This window comes from Heterodontus francisci, chromosome 5 (assembly GCF_036365525.1).
Source record: "Heterodontus francisci isolate sHetFra1 chromosome 5, sHetFra1.hap1, whole genome shotgun sequence".
Classification (NCBI taxonomy): domain Eukaryota; kingdom Metazoa; phylum Chordata; class Chondrichthyes; order Heterodontiformes; family Heterodontidae; genus Heterodontus; species Heterodontus francisci.
The window spans coordinates 103,733,751-103,750,218 of record NC_090375.1 but is presented as its reverse complement, the minus strand read 5'-3'; the positions used below and the strand labels follow the sequence as shown (position 1 = coordinate 103,750,218).

The following is a 16,468-nucleotide window of genomic DNA, read 5'->3' as shown; positions in this document are numbered from 1 at the left end:
CTTTTCTAATTCATGTTTGTTTTTGTTTCCTGTGCATATGACATCTGCTTTTTAACCAATTCTGAACCCCACCATGGCACTTTACAGGTCATTCCATGGCCGGGATTTTATCCTGGCAACGAGGGTCTTGATGTCCGAAAAAAGCGATGCTGAGATCCCTGCGTTGCCTCTTTTATGGAAGGCCCGCTGAATCTAGAACCAATCAGGCACCTAAGTGGACAGCGGCAGGCCTTCCACAGGATCAAGGACCCCGTTGCCAAGAATTCCGCCCTTGGAGAGTTCCCAGCCAATCAGAGGCCGGCAGCTCTTCCACTGAGCAGCACCACTGCAGAGGTGGTGACTGCTGCCAGAGCTGCACATACTGGAGGCCCAGGAGTGCTGCTGGACCCAGGCCACAGGTAGGTCAGGGTAGGAACGGTCTCGCAGAGTGGTAGTCACGGGGGAGAGAGGTGCAGGGGGGTTGCTAGCAAGGGCAGGGGGTGGCTCTCAGCGGCCTCCCCCTTCCCGATGTTGGGCCCCTTGTTCAGGCATTAAGTGCCTTTTGACAAGGGACAACTTCCTCCTGCCCCGCCCAGAGCTGGGAAGCAGTCTGCATGGTTTTCTGTGCTGTGCTTGCCGTGCGGCGCCAGGGCTGCCCATCGCATGGCAAATTGCGGCTGTGGCAGTATGGGGCCCTTAATTGGAGATTAATTGCCCAGTTAGGGGCATGTATTGACAGCCTTCCCGCCCCAGATTAAATTTTGGCGGAGGCGGGATGGTGGCAGGACCTCCCCCGCATCCCCGCCACTATCCCACCCGATTTTATGCTCTCTCGACCGCCAAACTTACCACAGGGGAGAGCATAAATTTACCCCCTATATGTTTCCTGTGTATATATAGTAAATTGTGTGTTTTTCCCTTTCTTTTCCCTATTTCCCTTTTTAAATGCTGTTCACCTGTGATATCATTCAGTTCCGAGTAAGGGTTTATACCTGAAACACCAATTGACATCTCAACAGATGCTGCCTAACCTGCTAACTATCTTCACCATTTTCTATTTTTGTTACACAATACTAATACCATATTAAAGCTAATGAAGATTTCTTCCTAAATTTGCTTCCTTTTTGTGTGCAGTTTTTGATTGTGATCTCTGTATGTCTCAAGTAAAACAGTGCTGGAAACATTGACCCTGAAATTCTACCGGGATTGTACTGTAATTTCAGCAGGAAACCAGCAGAATCCTGAGGAAAGCAGCATAAAATGCCAGTTTTAGCTATTTGTGCTGTTTCCCTGGGGGTTCTATTGGTCTTGGGTTGGAGTTATGGCAGGAGATCAGCGGAGCCCCCACAGAATTTCAGGGCCATTATGATTACAGTATGCAGCTATGCAACTTTACAAGACAGAAAGGAATATAATACTGTTTCGTTCTCCACAGATGCTGCCAAACATGCTGAGTATTTCTAGCACTTGCTGTTTTTATTTCAGATTTCCAGCATCTGCAGTATTTTGCTTTTATTTTAATATAAAACAAGGATATTGTATACTCACCAGACATGGCAATTTTTTGTGGCCATTCTACAGGGAACTCAAGCCACTTGTCACCATTAGAGTATACAGGAAGGCTTTCATTAATAGCGTAGCTAAATGTGGCTAGATTAGTTATGTTTTGCATCTTAAAATAGCGAAGTAGTACTGGAGATGTTGCTGAAGCTGTTTTTTTGCTTGGTTTTCCAAGTCCTAGACGAATCTTCCAGGGGCTGCCTATGTTTTCTGGGAGATTAATCTGGAATTTCAAAGTGCAGTTGTAGCTATATATTATTATGCTATTTTAAAATGAAATCTTGGCAGTGTCTTTAAACTGCAAGTATTTCCTATTCATTTTTGAATGTTGCACAATTTTACCACAATATAGTCAATTAATATTGTCATAACTTTTATGATTAATACTTGTTGGCCATCCCTTCTGCAAACACATCAATATTATTACATCCAGCCAAGACCAACCATCCAATAATACTGTTACATTAATAAAAAATTGACTTCCTACTTCACAATTATATCAATTAAGCCTATAAATGGTAGTTATTACTTTACATGCCAACACAAATAATTTTGACATTTCATATAACCTTTTTCACTTCTCTTATAACCTAATGCTTTTCATACCAATTGCACTGCAGACTAGTTTTTCCTATTATCGGGCATTAGTGTTAAGACCCCTATTGTTTCCAATTTAAATTAACAATTTGGATTTGGAAGCTCAATAAAATCTGGTTAATTTCACAGATGACACTAAACTAGAAGAACCAGTTAACTACAAAATGAGTTACACAAAATGACCCCAGTATTCCCTTCTTGCTCATGTTCTGAACATTGGAGCACACTTCAAGTTCAACTGTACTCCATCTATACACATTGTGGTGTGCTCAAATTTGTTGGGTTTGGTCACTAACATGACCCACTTGCATCCTCAGCAAGGACAACCCCGAGCAGTGCCTTGGCCGGAATTTTACACCTCCTCCTCCCCCTCTCTGGGAGCGGGCTGGTGGTGGTAAAATTTGGTGCGATGGTGGAAGCAGCATGCCTGTAGCCTACCTGTCTCCACTGCTGTTTTACCAGTGCCAGGGTAGGTGTCAGGCAGTCAGCCTGCCCGTGGCCCAACTGAGACCCTTAACTGGCTAATTAATGGCCACTTAAAGGCCTCTTCCCGCCACCGCTAGTATTTTACCAGCAGCGGGGGCTGCCCACGCCATTTGGCGAGGCTGCCTTGTCTATCCTGGCGGCCTGACAGCGGCTGGTGGTGAGGTGGGGGACATCCCTCCTGCTCATGCACTTTGTGTCCCATAAAGAGTTCCTGCTGCGGAAAGGGCCTCCTCGGCTTGATCCCCTACCCCAGTCTCCTGATTGCCGTACCCACGCACCCCATTGCAACTTGTCAGGGCCTGCCTGACTGACCTCAATGATCCCATCCCACTTACCTGAACTCTGGGCTTCCATCGCTGGCTGGGTCTGGGGCTGGGTGCAGTCCAATCAGTGGCCACCGCTCCCGGTGGTGCTGCTGGAACGGAAGAGCTTGTGGCCCTCTGATTGGTTGGCAGCTCTTGGAGGCAGACATCCTTCCTCATGGGGCAGAAGCCCCAGCCTCAGGCAACTAATTGTTTGGGCCACGCAAAGTTGTGGCTTCCCGGGCCGGTGGAAAGGGGCTCGCCCCTAACTTTCTAGCTGGTGGGTGGGGGGCCACCGCCTCCGCGTTAAGTTGAGCCCCTTAAATCAGGAATCAATGGAGGAATCAGGAGCACTCCAGGCCTGAGCAGCCTATAGCTCTGTGGTTGGCCATGGCAATGGAAGCCTTCTAGATACTGTTGCAGGACAGAAGCACAAAAGTCTCAACAATCTAAAATCCAACAGGACCTGCAAAAAAAAAATCATTTACCTGTTGCCCCTTAATCAATTTTCTGTCTGGCTCCCTCATGCTCTCCAATCTGAGAGAGGGTCCAGGGACAGAGCTTTTTTGAAGTGCCACTCTAAATCAGTGCCCTGGGAAATTGAGGCAAGAGGACTAAGAATATGGCTCTCTAATATCCCAACTCTGTGCCTTTGACTAATGCAAGTGCAGGTCCTTCTCCAAACTCCTGGGGAACCGCAGAAATCCTAGGGGAAAATAAAAGCAGTGTTGGCCTGACCTATCCGATCTCTGAATTCTCTCATCTCCCCAGCTGCCGGGAAACGAGCAGTACTCATGCTTTAGAGCGAGCAATATGTCCAATAATGTGGGTGAAACAATGGAAGTTAATGTAGACAAATGCAATATATTGCACAAGTGAAAATCTGAAGGACATTTTGAAAATACACAGCATGTCCTTTAGCATTAGATTAATTTCTTAAATGGAGGCTCTTCATCAAAACTGCTGTGTTTTCCACAGCATCTGTCACTAGTAGTCTATAAATATTTTCAGCATCTCAGTTGCTTGCCATGCATTTACGTACTTTTTATAACACTATAATTACAGGTTTATTACTTAGCTGCTCTTGTTAAGCACACTTAAAACATTTATTTCAGACTGAGAGTGATGATATATCTGCTCAGTTTATTTACACGATGCAATTATTGGTTTTCAAATTTAATTTCCAACTTCAAAAAATAGAAAACATGTAATTGTGGTGCTGAAGTGATTACACCATTAAAGAAAGAACTTGTATTTATATAGTGCCTTTCATAAGCTCAAGATGTCTGAACATACTTTCCAACCAATGAAGTATTTTGAAGTGTAGTCACTGATGTAATGTAGGAAATAAAAAGGAAGTCATCAAGATCAATCACCAAACTGGATAGACCACTTGGCAAACCCAGTCGACTCTGAAAAGTCATCATCACTAACAAATTGGGAGAGCTGTCCCATGGACTACACAAGCAATAGCCTGACATAATCATACTCACAGATCCATATTTTTCAGCCAATGTCCCAGACTCCTCCATCACCATCCCTGGGTATGTCCTCTCCCACCAGTACAGTGGTATACAATTAGGTGGAAGTGGCCTGAGAGCCCTCAACATTGACTCCAGACCCCATACAGTCTCATGGCATCAGGTCAAATATGTGCAAGGAAACCTCCTGTTGATTACCACCTACTTCCCTCCCTCAACTGAATCAGTACTCCCTTGAACATTCCTTGGAAGAAGCACTGAGGGTAGCAAGAGCACAGAAACTGGGTGGGGAACTTCAATGTTTATCACCAAGAGTGGCTTGATAGAACCACTACAGACTGAGCTGGCCAAGTCCTGAAGGACGTAGCTACCAGATAGGGATTGCGGTAGGTGATAAGAGAATTGACCTGAGTGAAAAACTTACTTGATATTGTCCTAAATGACCTACTTGTTGGACTTCCCTGCACAGTCCTTGTGGAGACAAAGTACCATCTTTTCACTGAGGACACCCTCCATCGTGTTGTGTGGCACTACCACTGATTCAGAACAGATCAAAACTGGGCATCCATGAGGTGCTATGGGTCATCACCAGCAGTAGAACTGTATTCCGGCACAATCAAAAACCTCATGGCCCGGAATATCCTTCACTCTACCATTGTCATCAAGCCAAGGGATCAACACAGGTTCAATGAGAAATGTGGAAGAGCATGCCAGGAATAGCACCAGGTGAACCTAAAAATGAGGTGCCAACCAAGTGAAGATAAAACACTGGACTACCTGCATGTGAAACAATGGAAGCAGCATGCTATAGATGGAGCTAAGCAATCCCACAACCAATGGTTGAGATTAAAGCTCTTCGGTGCTGCCTCACCAATCATGAATGATGGTGGATAATTAAACAACTAACTGTAGAAGGATGCTCCATGGAAAAAAATTCCGAAGGTGAGGTGAGAGTGATTGCCATTGAGATCATGGCAGCATTTGACCTGGTATGACATCAAGGGGCCCTGCAACAGAACATAGATAGGCCAGCAGAATGGGCAGAGAGGTAGCAGATTGAATTTAATACTGACAAGTGTGAGGTGATGCATTTTGGCAGAAGGAACATGGAGAGGCAGTATATACTTAATGGCGCAGTTCTGAAGAGTGTGCAGGAACAGGGGGACCTGGGAATGTACATGCTTAAAGCTTTGAAGGTGGCAGGGCATACTGAGAGGCTGGCTAGTAAAGCAGATGGGATCTTGGGCTTCTTGGGCTGAAGGCGCTGGATACTGCAAAGGCTATGGTCTCTGACAACATTCCGTCAATAGTACTGAAGACTTGTGCTCCAGAATGAGCTGTGCCCCGGGCCAAGCTGTTCCAGTACAGCTGTAACACTGGCAACTACCTGGCAATGTGGAAAATTGCCCTGGTATGTCCTGTGCACAAAAAGTACGACAAATCCAACCCGGCCATTTACCGCCCTATCAGTCTACTCCGATCATCAGAAAAGTGATGGAAGAGGTCGTTGATAGTGCTATCAAGGGGCACATGCTCAGCAATAACCTGCTCACTGACGCTCAGTTTGTATTCCGCCAAGGCCACTCAGCTCCTGACCTCATTACAGCCTTGGTCCAAACATGGACAAAAGAGCTGAACTCCAGAGGCGAGGTGAGAGCAACTTGACATCAAGGCAGCATTTGATCGAGTATGGTATCAAGGAGCCCTAACAAAACTGGAGTCAATGGGAATCAGGGGGAAAACTCTCCGCTGGTTGGAGTCATACCTAACACAAAGGAAGATGCTTGTGGTTGTTGGAGGTCAATTATCTCAGTCCCAGGACATCACTCCAGGAGTTCATCAGGGTAGTGTCCTAGTTCCAACCACCTTCAGCTGCTTCATCAATGACCTTCCTTCAATCATAAGGTCAGAAGTGGGGATGTTCGCTGATAATTGCACAATGTTCATCACCATTCACGACTCCTCAGATATTGAAGCAGTCCATGAAGAATGCAGCAGGACAATATCCAGGCTTGGGCTGATAAGTGGCAAGTAACATTCATGCCATACAAGCCAGGCAATGACGATCTCAAACAAGGAGAATCTAGCCATCTCCCCTTGATGTTCAATGGCATTATCATCGCTGAATCCCCCACTATCAACATCCTGGGGGTTACCATTGACCAGAAACTGAACTGGACCAGCCACATAAATGCTGTGGCTACAAGAGCAGGTCAGAGGCTGGGAATTCTGTAGCGAGTAACTCACCTCCTGTCTCCTCAATGCCTGTCCAGCAGCTACAAGGCACAAGTCAGGAGTGTGATGGAATACTCTCCACTTGCCTGGATGGGTGCAGCTCCAAGAATATTCAAGAAGCTTGACATCATCCAAGACAAAGCAGCCTGCTTGATTGGCACCCCATCCAACACCTTCAACATTCACTCCATTTACCACTGATGCACAGTGGCATCTACAAGATGCACTGCAGAAACTCATCAAGGATCATTTGACAGCACCTTCCAAACCTGCAATCTCTACCACCTAGCAGGACAGGGCAGCAGGTGCATGGGAAGACCACCACCTGCAAGTTCCCCTCCAAGCCACACACCATCCTGACTTGGAACTATATCAACGTTCCTTCACTGTTGCTGGGTCAAAATCCTGGATCTCTCTTCCGAACAGCACTGCGGGTGTACCTACACACCAAGCACTCAGCAGTTCAAGAAGGAAGCTCACCACCACCTTCTCAAGGGCAATTAGGGATGGGTAATAAATGCTGGCTTAGCCAGCGATGCCCACATCCCACAAACAAATAAAAAAAACAAAGCGAGGCATTGAGTACAAAAGGAAGTTGTGCTGAATCTCTATAACGCTCTGGTTCGGCCAGAACTAGAGTATTGCGTTCAGTTCTAGTCACTACACATGGATGTGAGGGTCCTTGAGAGGGTATAGGGGAGGATTACCAGAGTGGTTCCAGGAGGATTTTAGTTAGAAGGTTAGGTTGGAAAAGCTGGGGGGTTTTTTCCTTATAACAAAGGAGATTGAGGGGAGATTTAGTAGAAGTGTATAAGATTATGACAGGCTTGGATACATTGGACAAGGAAAAACTGTTCCCATTAATAAATGGTACAAGTAGTTTGGGACACAGATTGAAAGTTTAGGGCAAAAGATGCAGGGGGAATATGAGGAAGCACTTTTTTACGCAGCGAGTGGTAATGACCTGGAATAAAAACAAAAAATTCTGGAAATACTCAGCAGGTCTGGCAGCATCTGTGGAGAGAGAGCAGAGTTAATGTTTCAGGTCAGTGACCCTTCTTCAGAACTGAAAATATTAGAAATGTAAAAGGTTATAAGCAAGTAAAGCGGGGTTGGGGCAAGACATAACAAAGGAGAGGGTGTAGATAGGATAAGGTCACAGAATAGCTGACCAGAAGGTCGTGGAGCAAAGGCAAATAATATGTTAATGGTGTGTTGAAAGACAAAGCATTAGTACAGATAGGGTGTTAATGGACTAAAAATTGAACAGCCACAAGTACAAACAAGAAAAAAAAACAGTGGGTAAGCAAACTGAACAAACTAAGATAAAATAATATAAAATAAACACAAAAAAAAGGAAAAGAAAAAATAACGAAAAATAAAAGTAAAATGGGGGGCCAGTCATGCTCTAAGATTATTGAACTCAATGTTCAGTCCGGCTGGCTGTAGTGTGCCTAATCGGTAAATGAGATGCTGTTCCTTGAGCTTGCGTTGATGTTCACTGGAACACTGCAGCAATCCCAGGACAGAGATGTGAGCATGAGAGCAGGGGGAAGTGTTGAAATGGCAAGCAACCGGAAGCTCGGGGTCCTGCTTGTGGACTGAGCAGAGGTGTTCCGCAAAGCGGTCACCCAGTCTGCGTTTGGTCTCCCCAATGTAGAGGAGACCACATTGTGAGCAGCGAATACAGTATACTACATTGAAAGAAGTACAAGTAAATTGCTGCTGCACCTGAAAGGAGTGTTTGGGGCCTGGGATAGTGAGATGGTAATGCCCTGGAACTCACTGCCCACTAGGGGTGGTGGAAGCTGAGATGATCAATCACTTCAAGAGGACGTTGGATGACAACCTGAGAGAAATAGACTTACAGGGCTATGGGGATCGGGTCGGGGAGTGGGACAGACAGCATAGCTCTGTGGAAAGCTTGTATGGACTCGATGGGCCAAATGGCTTCCTGCTGTGCTGTAACTGACTCTATGACTATGGTTCTAAAACTGAGTCAATAAGAATCAGGGGACAACATCACACTGGTTGGAGTCATACTTTGCACAAAGGAAGATGGTTGTTGCTTTTGGTGGCCAATCATCTCAGCCCTCGTGCATTGCTGTAGGAGTTCCTCAGGATAGTGTCCTAGGCCCAACCATCTGCAGCTGCTTCATTAATGACCTTCCCCCCATCATAATGTGGAGAAGTGGAGATGTTGCTGGTGATTGTAAAATGTTGAGTTCCATTCACAACTTGGCAGATAATGAAGCATGCAGCAAGACCTGGACTACATTTAGGCTTGGCCCATTAAGTGGGCAGGCAATGACCACCTTCAACGAGAGCGAATCGAACCATCTCCTCTTGACATTCAATGGCATTACCATTGCTGAATCCCCCATCGTCAACATCCTTGGGGTTAACATTAACTAGAAACTTAACTGGACCAGCCACTTAAATACTGTGACGATGAGAGATCAGAGGTTGGGCATTCTGTACTGAGTCACTCACCTCCTGGCTTCCCACAGCCTTTTCAACATCTACAAGGCACAAGTCAGGAGTGTAATGGAATACTCTTCACTTGCCTGTATGAGTGCAGCTCCAAGAACACTCAAGAAGCCCGACACCATCCAGGACAAAACAGCCTGCTTCTTAGCATCAGATCCACCAGCTTAAATGTTCACTCTGTCCACCACTGGTACACTGTAACTGTCGTATGTATCATCTACCAGATGCACTGCAGTGACTCCCCAAGGCTTCTTCAGCAGCACCTTTTGAACTGGCGACCTGTACTACCTCGAAGAACAAGGCCAGCAGGCACATGGGAACACCACCACCTGCAACTTCCCCTCCAAGTCACACACCATACCGACCTGGAGATATATTGCCATTCCTTCATTGTTACGACGTCAAAATCCTGGAACACCCTACCTAAAAGCACTGTGGGTATACCTACACCACAAGGACTGCAGACGTTCAAGAAAGGAGCTCAGCACAACCTTCTTAAGGGCAGATAGGATTGGGCAATAAATGTTGGCCTTGCTAGTGACACAGACATCCCATAAACAAATTTAAAAATGTCATACTTCACCACCTCCCTTGACCCTTCTACTGCCTTGATGTTATCAGATTTCTTGTCTGATATCCAGTATTGGATAATCCGTAGTTTCCTTTGGCAAATCACTGGGAAGACCAATGCCGTTGTCTTTGGCCTGGCCACAAGCACCCTACTCTTGCCATGGTTGAAGGGAGTGTGGGTAGGAGAATTTGTGGTACAGTGCTGTAGCCCTATCTCTGACTTGCACTCCTTTTTAGAGTGGCTTTCCACTGAGAACATAAAATTGATGCATTTGCCCTTATATATTTTGTGAAGTACCTTTAGGGCATTTTACTGTGTCAAAGGTGCTATATAAATGCAAGTTGCTGTTGTTATATATGTTCATTTTCTGCTGCATAACTCAGAGAAAAGAGTGCTACCAGCTGAGTCAAAATGACAATTACTTCAGAGAAACAAGTACCATATAAGGACATACTCGTTCCAGTCCTTGCACTACTCCAGCTTACCAGTGGTCTTAAAACAGATACCATTCTGCAGTATATGCATTAATATCTTACCTCAAATGTTACAACATCCACATAACGCGTTAGTTCAGTCCACAAAGGAATAGGTGTAGATTTTTTCATTGTTCCATATATAACCATTTCCAACTCAATTCTATTCACAGTATTGCCATTGAGATTTGAGAGATAGATTTTCCATTTGTCACCTGAATCAAGAGCAACATTCAATATCAAGGATTGCCAGGCCACTTTAATTTTACAAAAACAGTAAATATGTATTGGCCATCAATGTACCTGATTTAAGCTGTTGCCAGGATGGAGGTTCTTGGTATTCTCTGCTTAACTGAAGTTCTAAATTAATTGAGAATTTTTTTGGTTAAAGTGAGTTTGCTTGCTGAATAGTTTCATAATCAGTTTTGTTTCACAGGCTCTGCGATGTGAATTTAGCGATGGAGCAGGAAGGTTTTCTCTGTGTGCTAAGTGCATCAAAATCATAACACTAGCACACAGTGGAAATCTTTGCCTCAGTAATTTAATGAGTTACAACAACAAAAGTACAATCTCCCTCAGACGTCTGGGGGCTATAGATATACTCCTGCCATAAGCTGGACAGGAGTGTGGTGGAATGGCCTGGCTACACTGGGCCACAACATCTGCCTGCCGCATGTCAGAGGGGTGTGGGAAGCCACAAAGAAGACTGAGATGGGAGATTCCTCAGCCCTGCCTTGGGTTCAACTGGTAGGAAGTACACTGGATGAGAAGTGTACAGACCTGCTAGCAGGCAAAAGTGTGATGCACATGGGGTCCAGGTCAGGAATGTGGCTTGGACCCGCAAAGATTTTGGGCCAAAGATTTTTATGGCTCCCTAGTAAGGGAGCAGATAAGGACTTTTCTGGTTGATGGGTTGGTGAGGCTGGCAAATGTTGCATTTACTACTCACTTCTTTAGTGGATACCTGGATGTGCCTGCAGTGATGCAGGCACCTGCCATTGAAGTGTGGATGTGGGAATCTCCAAAGGAAAGGAGCAGGGTTAATGGTGTAGATCTCTAGCTAATTCAGAATATCAGCATCAATTAATCTTATAAACTTTGATCAAATTATCCCTAAGTCTACACTTCACTACAGTGTAAAACCCCAGCTCTTTTAGCCTATCTTAATAACTAATCTGCTTCAAACTGTAAAATAGTCTAGTGGCCCTTCTCTGCATCCTTACAAAAGCCCACCATGTGAGGAGACCAATATTGTGCACAGTATTCTAATTGAAGCCTGACCAAAGTCTTTTACAAGGATGAAATAATAAGCTTTGTCTTATAGTCCTATAAATCAGGTGGCAGGAGCGTATCTCCAACGCAGAAGTCCTTGAGGCGGCCAACATCCCCAGCATATACACCCTACTGAGCCAACGGCGCTTGAGATGGCTTGCCATGTGAGCCGCATGGAAGATGGCAGGATCCCCAAGGACACATTGTACAGCGAGCTCGTCACTGGTATCAGACCCATCGGCCGTCCATGTCTCCGCTTTAAAGATGTCTGCAAACGCGACATGAAGTTCTGTGACATTGATCACAAGTCATGGGAGTCAGTTGCCAGTGATCGCCAGAGCTGGCGGGCAGCCATAAAGGCGGGGCTAAAGTGTGGCAAGTCGAAGAGACTTAGCAGTCGGCAGGAAAGAAGACAGAAGCGCAAGGGGAAAACCAACTGTGTAACAGCCCCGACAACCAATTTTATCTGCAGCACCTGTGGAAGAGTCTGTCACTCTAGAATTGGCCTTTATAGCCACTCCAGGCGCTGCTTCACAAACCACTGACCACCTCCAGGCGCTTACCCATTGTCTCTTGAGACAAGGAGGCCAAAGAAGAAGAAGAAGATCGTCCTATAAATGCATCCTATTCACTCTATTGCTTTACAACATTGCTCATGAAGCTTTAGAACCAATTTCTTTCTTTTTCCACCTGCTTTAATGCTTTTCCCTGAAGGGTATATTCAGCTGTGACTGATGTATATTCATCCTGTGCATATGCATAGCACTGCACTTTTCTAAGATAAACATCATTTGCCACTCATGAGCCCAATGCCCCAAAGCATCTAGATCCACTTAAAGCAGTCTAGCATTGGCTACAGTCCTGACATTCGCACACATCTTATTATCTGCGAACTTGCGGACTGTACCTCCAACACTTGCACATACATTATTAATAATAGTAAAGAGCAACGATTTTAATGCTAGTCCCCTCAGGACACCACTCAGTCTCCAAGCAGATCCAAATTAATCTATAGCTACCTTCTGTTTCTGGCCTCTTAGATGGTTTCTTGTCAAAAACTTTCTGGAAGTCTGGACTTCCTTCATCCACTATCTTGTCTTCTTCAAAAAATACAACCAAATTTGTAAGACTGGATCTACCTTTCCTGATGCAGTGCTTGGTGTCCCTAATTTGTCCTTCTCTGTGAAGTCATACATTGCATCCCTAATGATTTTCTCCAGCATCTTCCCGATTACTGATGTCAAACTAATAGGCTTATAGTTACCTGGGGCCATTTTGTCTCCATTTGTTAAAGATGGGCTCAGCATCCACTGCATTTCCTTTATCAATATGCTCTGTTTTTTCCCTCAAGTACATCTGTTAAACTTGTCAGATACAACTTGCTTTTTAAAAATGAGAAAGTTGACCTATTTCAGCAGGTAGATGAAGCCATGTTTGAGAAAGAGTATGTACTGCAGAGCTTATAAGGAACACCTTCAGCTAAGTAAGATCTGTGCCTACTACAAAACCTGTCCGGCTTTCATGATGTGCCTTTGGCAAATATATCATTTCATTTATATGTTGACATGTGGCAATTTTTCACAACTATCATTTGGAAAACATTCTGCTACTCATACTGACAAGCCTTCCACCACTTTGTCCTCAAATCAATCTTCACATATTCCACCAATGATTGAACATTTTTGTTACTAAATGATAATAATGTCCTGCTGTTTTTTCACACTGTTCTTCCCCTTGATGCTGACTCCTGTGTGTCTTTTCCAACCTAGTGTCGGAATTTCCTCTGAATTATCACTTGTTTTGGGGAAACACTAAGGTATAAAATGGAGTAAAATAGCTTCTTAAAGGCTACTGCCTAAAAATTGTCACAAAAAAACTGCAACATGATTATCCTCCCAAAAATTACCAGCCCTTTAAGGCCTGCCGGCAGCCCAAACTGTTGGAAATAAATTAAGTTTCAGGGGCATTGACAACCCTCCACAGGCCCATTTTCCACAACTTCTGCCCCAAATAATTATCCCACCATGTAAGCAGCTGTATGAGTTGTAGTAAGTTCGCTTTGAGACAGATACCACATGAAAGAGGCCATTTTTCTGTGCTGTGACTGATGTTTAGTGTTGCATTGCCTGCGTATCAATCTCTTTCGTACGGTTTAATTGCCAGTTTCCTTATCACTATTCAAGGTATACTTTGCATTGAGGATATGGATTTCCTAGTGCGAATATTTCCCTTTGAAGCTAATGAGGAGGAAGAGGCTACGTTCCACACAGATGAACTCAGGACTCGAGGGCTGGATTTTATGGAGGTGGTGGGGGTCCTGACACTGGGCTTGAAAGGCAAGAGGAACCCTGCTTCAGCGGCTCTGAGGAACCCCGACCACATTTTATAGTGCTCAGGCAGTTAATTGTCTGGTGCTGGAGTCCCCTTCCCTTTAGTTGGACACATAGAGGGCCTCAATTGGCTTCTGGGCAGGAAGGCTGTCCTTGGCCTTCCCCACTTCAATTGTGGGGATGTGGTAGGAATATGGGATTAATGTAGGATTAGTATAAATGGGTGGTTGATGGTCGGCACACACTCGGTGGGCCGAAGGGCGTGTTTCAGTGCTGTATCTCTAAAATATAAAAATATTTAAAAAATATAAAAATGGAATGGCAAAAAATTCCAAACACCCTTTCTACAATAACATCATAACCGATGTGGCAGCTTACTTGTTCCAGCTCCTAATCAGACAATTATAGAATAATACAATGCAGAAGAAGGTGATGTGGCCCATTGTGCCTGTTCCATCTCTTTAAAGAGCTATACAATTACAGTAATCCCACTCCCCTGCTCTTTCCCCATAACCCTGTATAATCATAACAGCACACTGCATAATATTTTTCTGATCATGTTACCTCTGGTTCTTTTGCCAGTGATCTTAAACTTGTGTTCTCTGGTTACCAATCCTTCTGACACTATAAACAGTTACTCTTTATTTACTCTATCAAAATGCTTCATGATTTTAAATATCTCTATCAAATCTCACCTTTATTTTTAAAGATTTTTAAAAAATGTACCATTTAGTTTATATTGCCTCTCTTCAATCTTCCTACTAGAATGAATCACGTCACACTTTCCTACATTTAATTTTAAGGAGACCAAAACTATAATATCCAAGGCCCTGTATAATTGCAGCAAGACATCCCTGTTCCTGTACTCGAATCCTCTCGCTATGAAGGCAAATATACCATTTTCCTTTTTTACTGCCTGTTGGACCTGCATGCTCACTTTTAGCGACTGGTGTACGACAACACCCAGGTCTCGTTGCATATTCCCCTCTCTCAGTTTATAGCCATTCAGATAATAATCTGCCTTCCTGTTTTTGCTACCAAAGTGGATAATCTCACATTATATTGCATCTGCCATGCATTTACCCACTCAACTTGTCCAAATCACTCTGAAGCCTCTCTGCATCTCCCCACAACTCACCCTCACACCCAGTTTTGTGTTATCTGCAAATTTGGAGATATTACATTTAGTTCCCTCATCTAAATCATTAATATATATTGCGAATAGCTGCGGTCCGAGCACCAATCCCTGCAGTACCCCACTAGTCACTGCCTGCCATTCAGAAAAAGACTCATTTATCCCTACTCTTTGTTTCCTGTCTGCCAACCAATTTTCTATCCATCGCAATACACAATCCCCAATCCCATGCGCTTTAATTTTACACGCTAATCTCTTAGGTGGGACTTTGTTGAAAGTCTTTTGAAAGTTCAAATAAACCACATCCACTGAATCCCCCTCATCAACTCTACTAGTTACATCCTCAAAGAATTCTAATAGATTTGTCAAGCATGATTTCCCTTTCGTTAATCCATGCTGACTCTGTCCGATTTTACCACTGTTCTCCAAGTGCTCTGCTATAAAATCTTTGATAATGGACTCTAGAATTTTCCCCACTACCAACGTTAGGCTGACTGGTCTATAATTCCCTGCTTTCTCTCTACCTCCCTTTTTAAATAGTGGGGTTACATTAGCTACCCTCCAATCTGTAGGAACTGTTCCAGAGTCTATAGAGTCTTGGAAGATGACCACCAATGCATCCACTATTTCTAGGGCCACTTCCTTAAGTACTCTGGGATGCAGACCATCAGGCCCTGGGGATTTATTGACCTTCAATCCCATCAATTTCCCCAACACCATTTCTCTATTCATACTGATTTCTTTCAGTTCCTCTCTCTCACTAAGCCCTGTGTTCTCCAACATTTCTGGTATGATATTTGTGTCCTCCTTTGTGAAGACAGATCAAAGTATGCATTTAGTTGGTCAGCCATTTCTTTGTTCCCCATAATAAATTCCCCTGTTTCTGACTGTAAGGGATCTAACATTTGTCTTCACGAATCTTTTTCTCTTCACATATCGATAGAAACTTTTACAGTCAGTTTTTATGTTCCCCGCAAGCTTGCTCTCGTACTCTATTTCCCCCTTCTTAATCAATCCCTTGGTCCTCCTTTGCTGAATTCTAAACTGCTCCCAATCCTCAGGTCTGTTTTTTTTTTCTGGGGAATTTATATGCTCTTCCTTGGATCTAATGCTGTCTCTAATTTCCCTTGTAAGCCATGGTTTGGCCATCTTTGCCATTTTACTTTTGTGCCAGACAGGAATAAACAATTGTTGCAGTTCATCAATGCGCTCTTTGAATGTTTGCCATTGCCTTTCCACCGTCATCCCTTTAAGTAACGTTTCCCAATCCATCATAGCCAACTCGCACCTCAGACCTTCGTAGTTTCCTTTACTAAGATTCAGGACCCTAGTCTCAGAATCAACTACATCACTCTCCATCTTAATGAAGAATTCTATCATATTATGGTCGCTCATCCCCAAGGGGTCTTGCACAACTAGATTGTCAACTATTCCTCTCTCATTACACAATACCCAGTCTAGGATGGCCTGTTCTCTAGTTGGTTCCTCAACGTATTGGTCCAGAAAACCATCCCGTATACACTCCAAGAATTCCTCCTCTACAGTATTGTGACTAAT

The 16,468-nt window shown here is 44.2% G+C and overlaps 1 protein-coding gene across 1 annotated transcript in view; it reads right to left on the bottom strand.

Moving 5' to 3' along the window:
- The window catches only part of LOC137370268 (uncharacterized), a 70,265-nt gene that overhangs the window by 34,658 nt on the left and 19,139 nt on the right, over positions 1-16,468 (bottom strand). The window contains exons 3-5 of the mRNA XM_068032648.1: positions 10,478-10,534; positions 10,238-10,389; positions 1,528-1,762 (exon numbers count right to left, since the gene is read on the bottom strand). Coding sequence (XP_067888749.1) covers positions 1,528-1,762; positions 10,238-10,389; positions 10,478-10,534 — 444 coding nt within the window. The remainder of the gene's footprint in view (positions 1-1,527; positions 1,763-10,237; positions 10,390-10,477; positions 10,535-16,468) is intronic.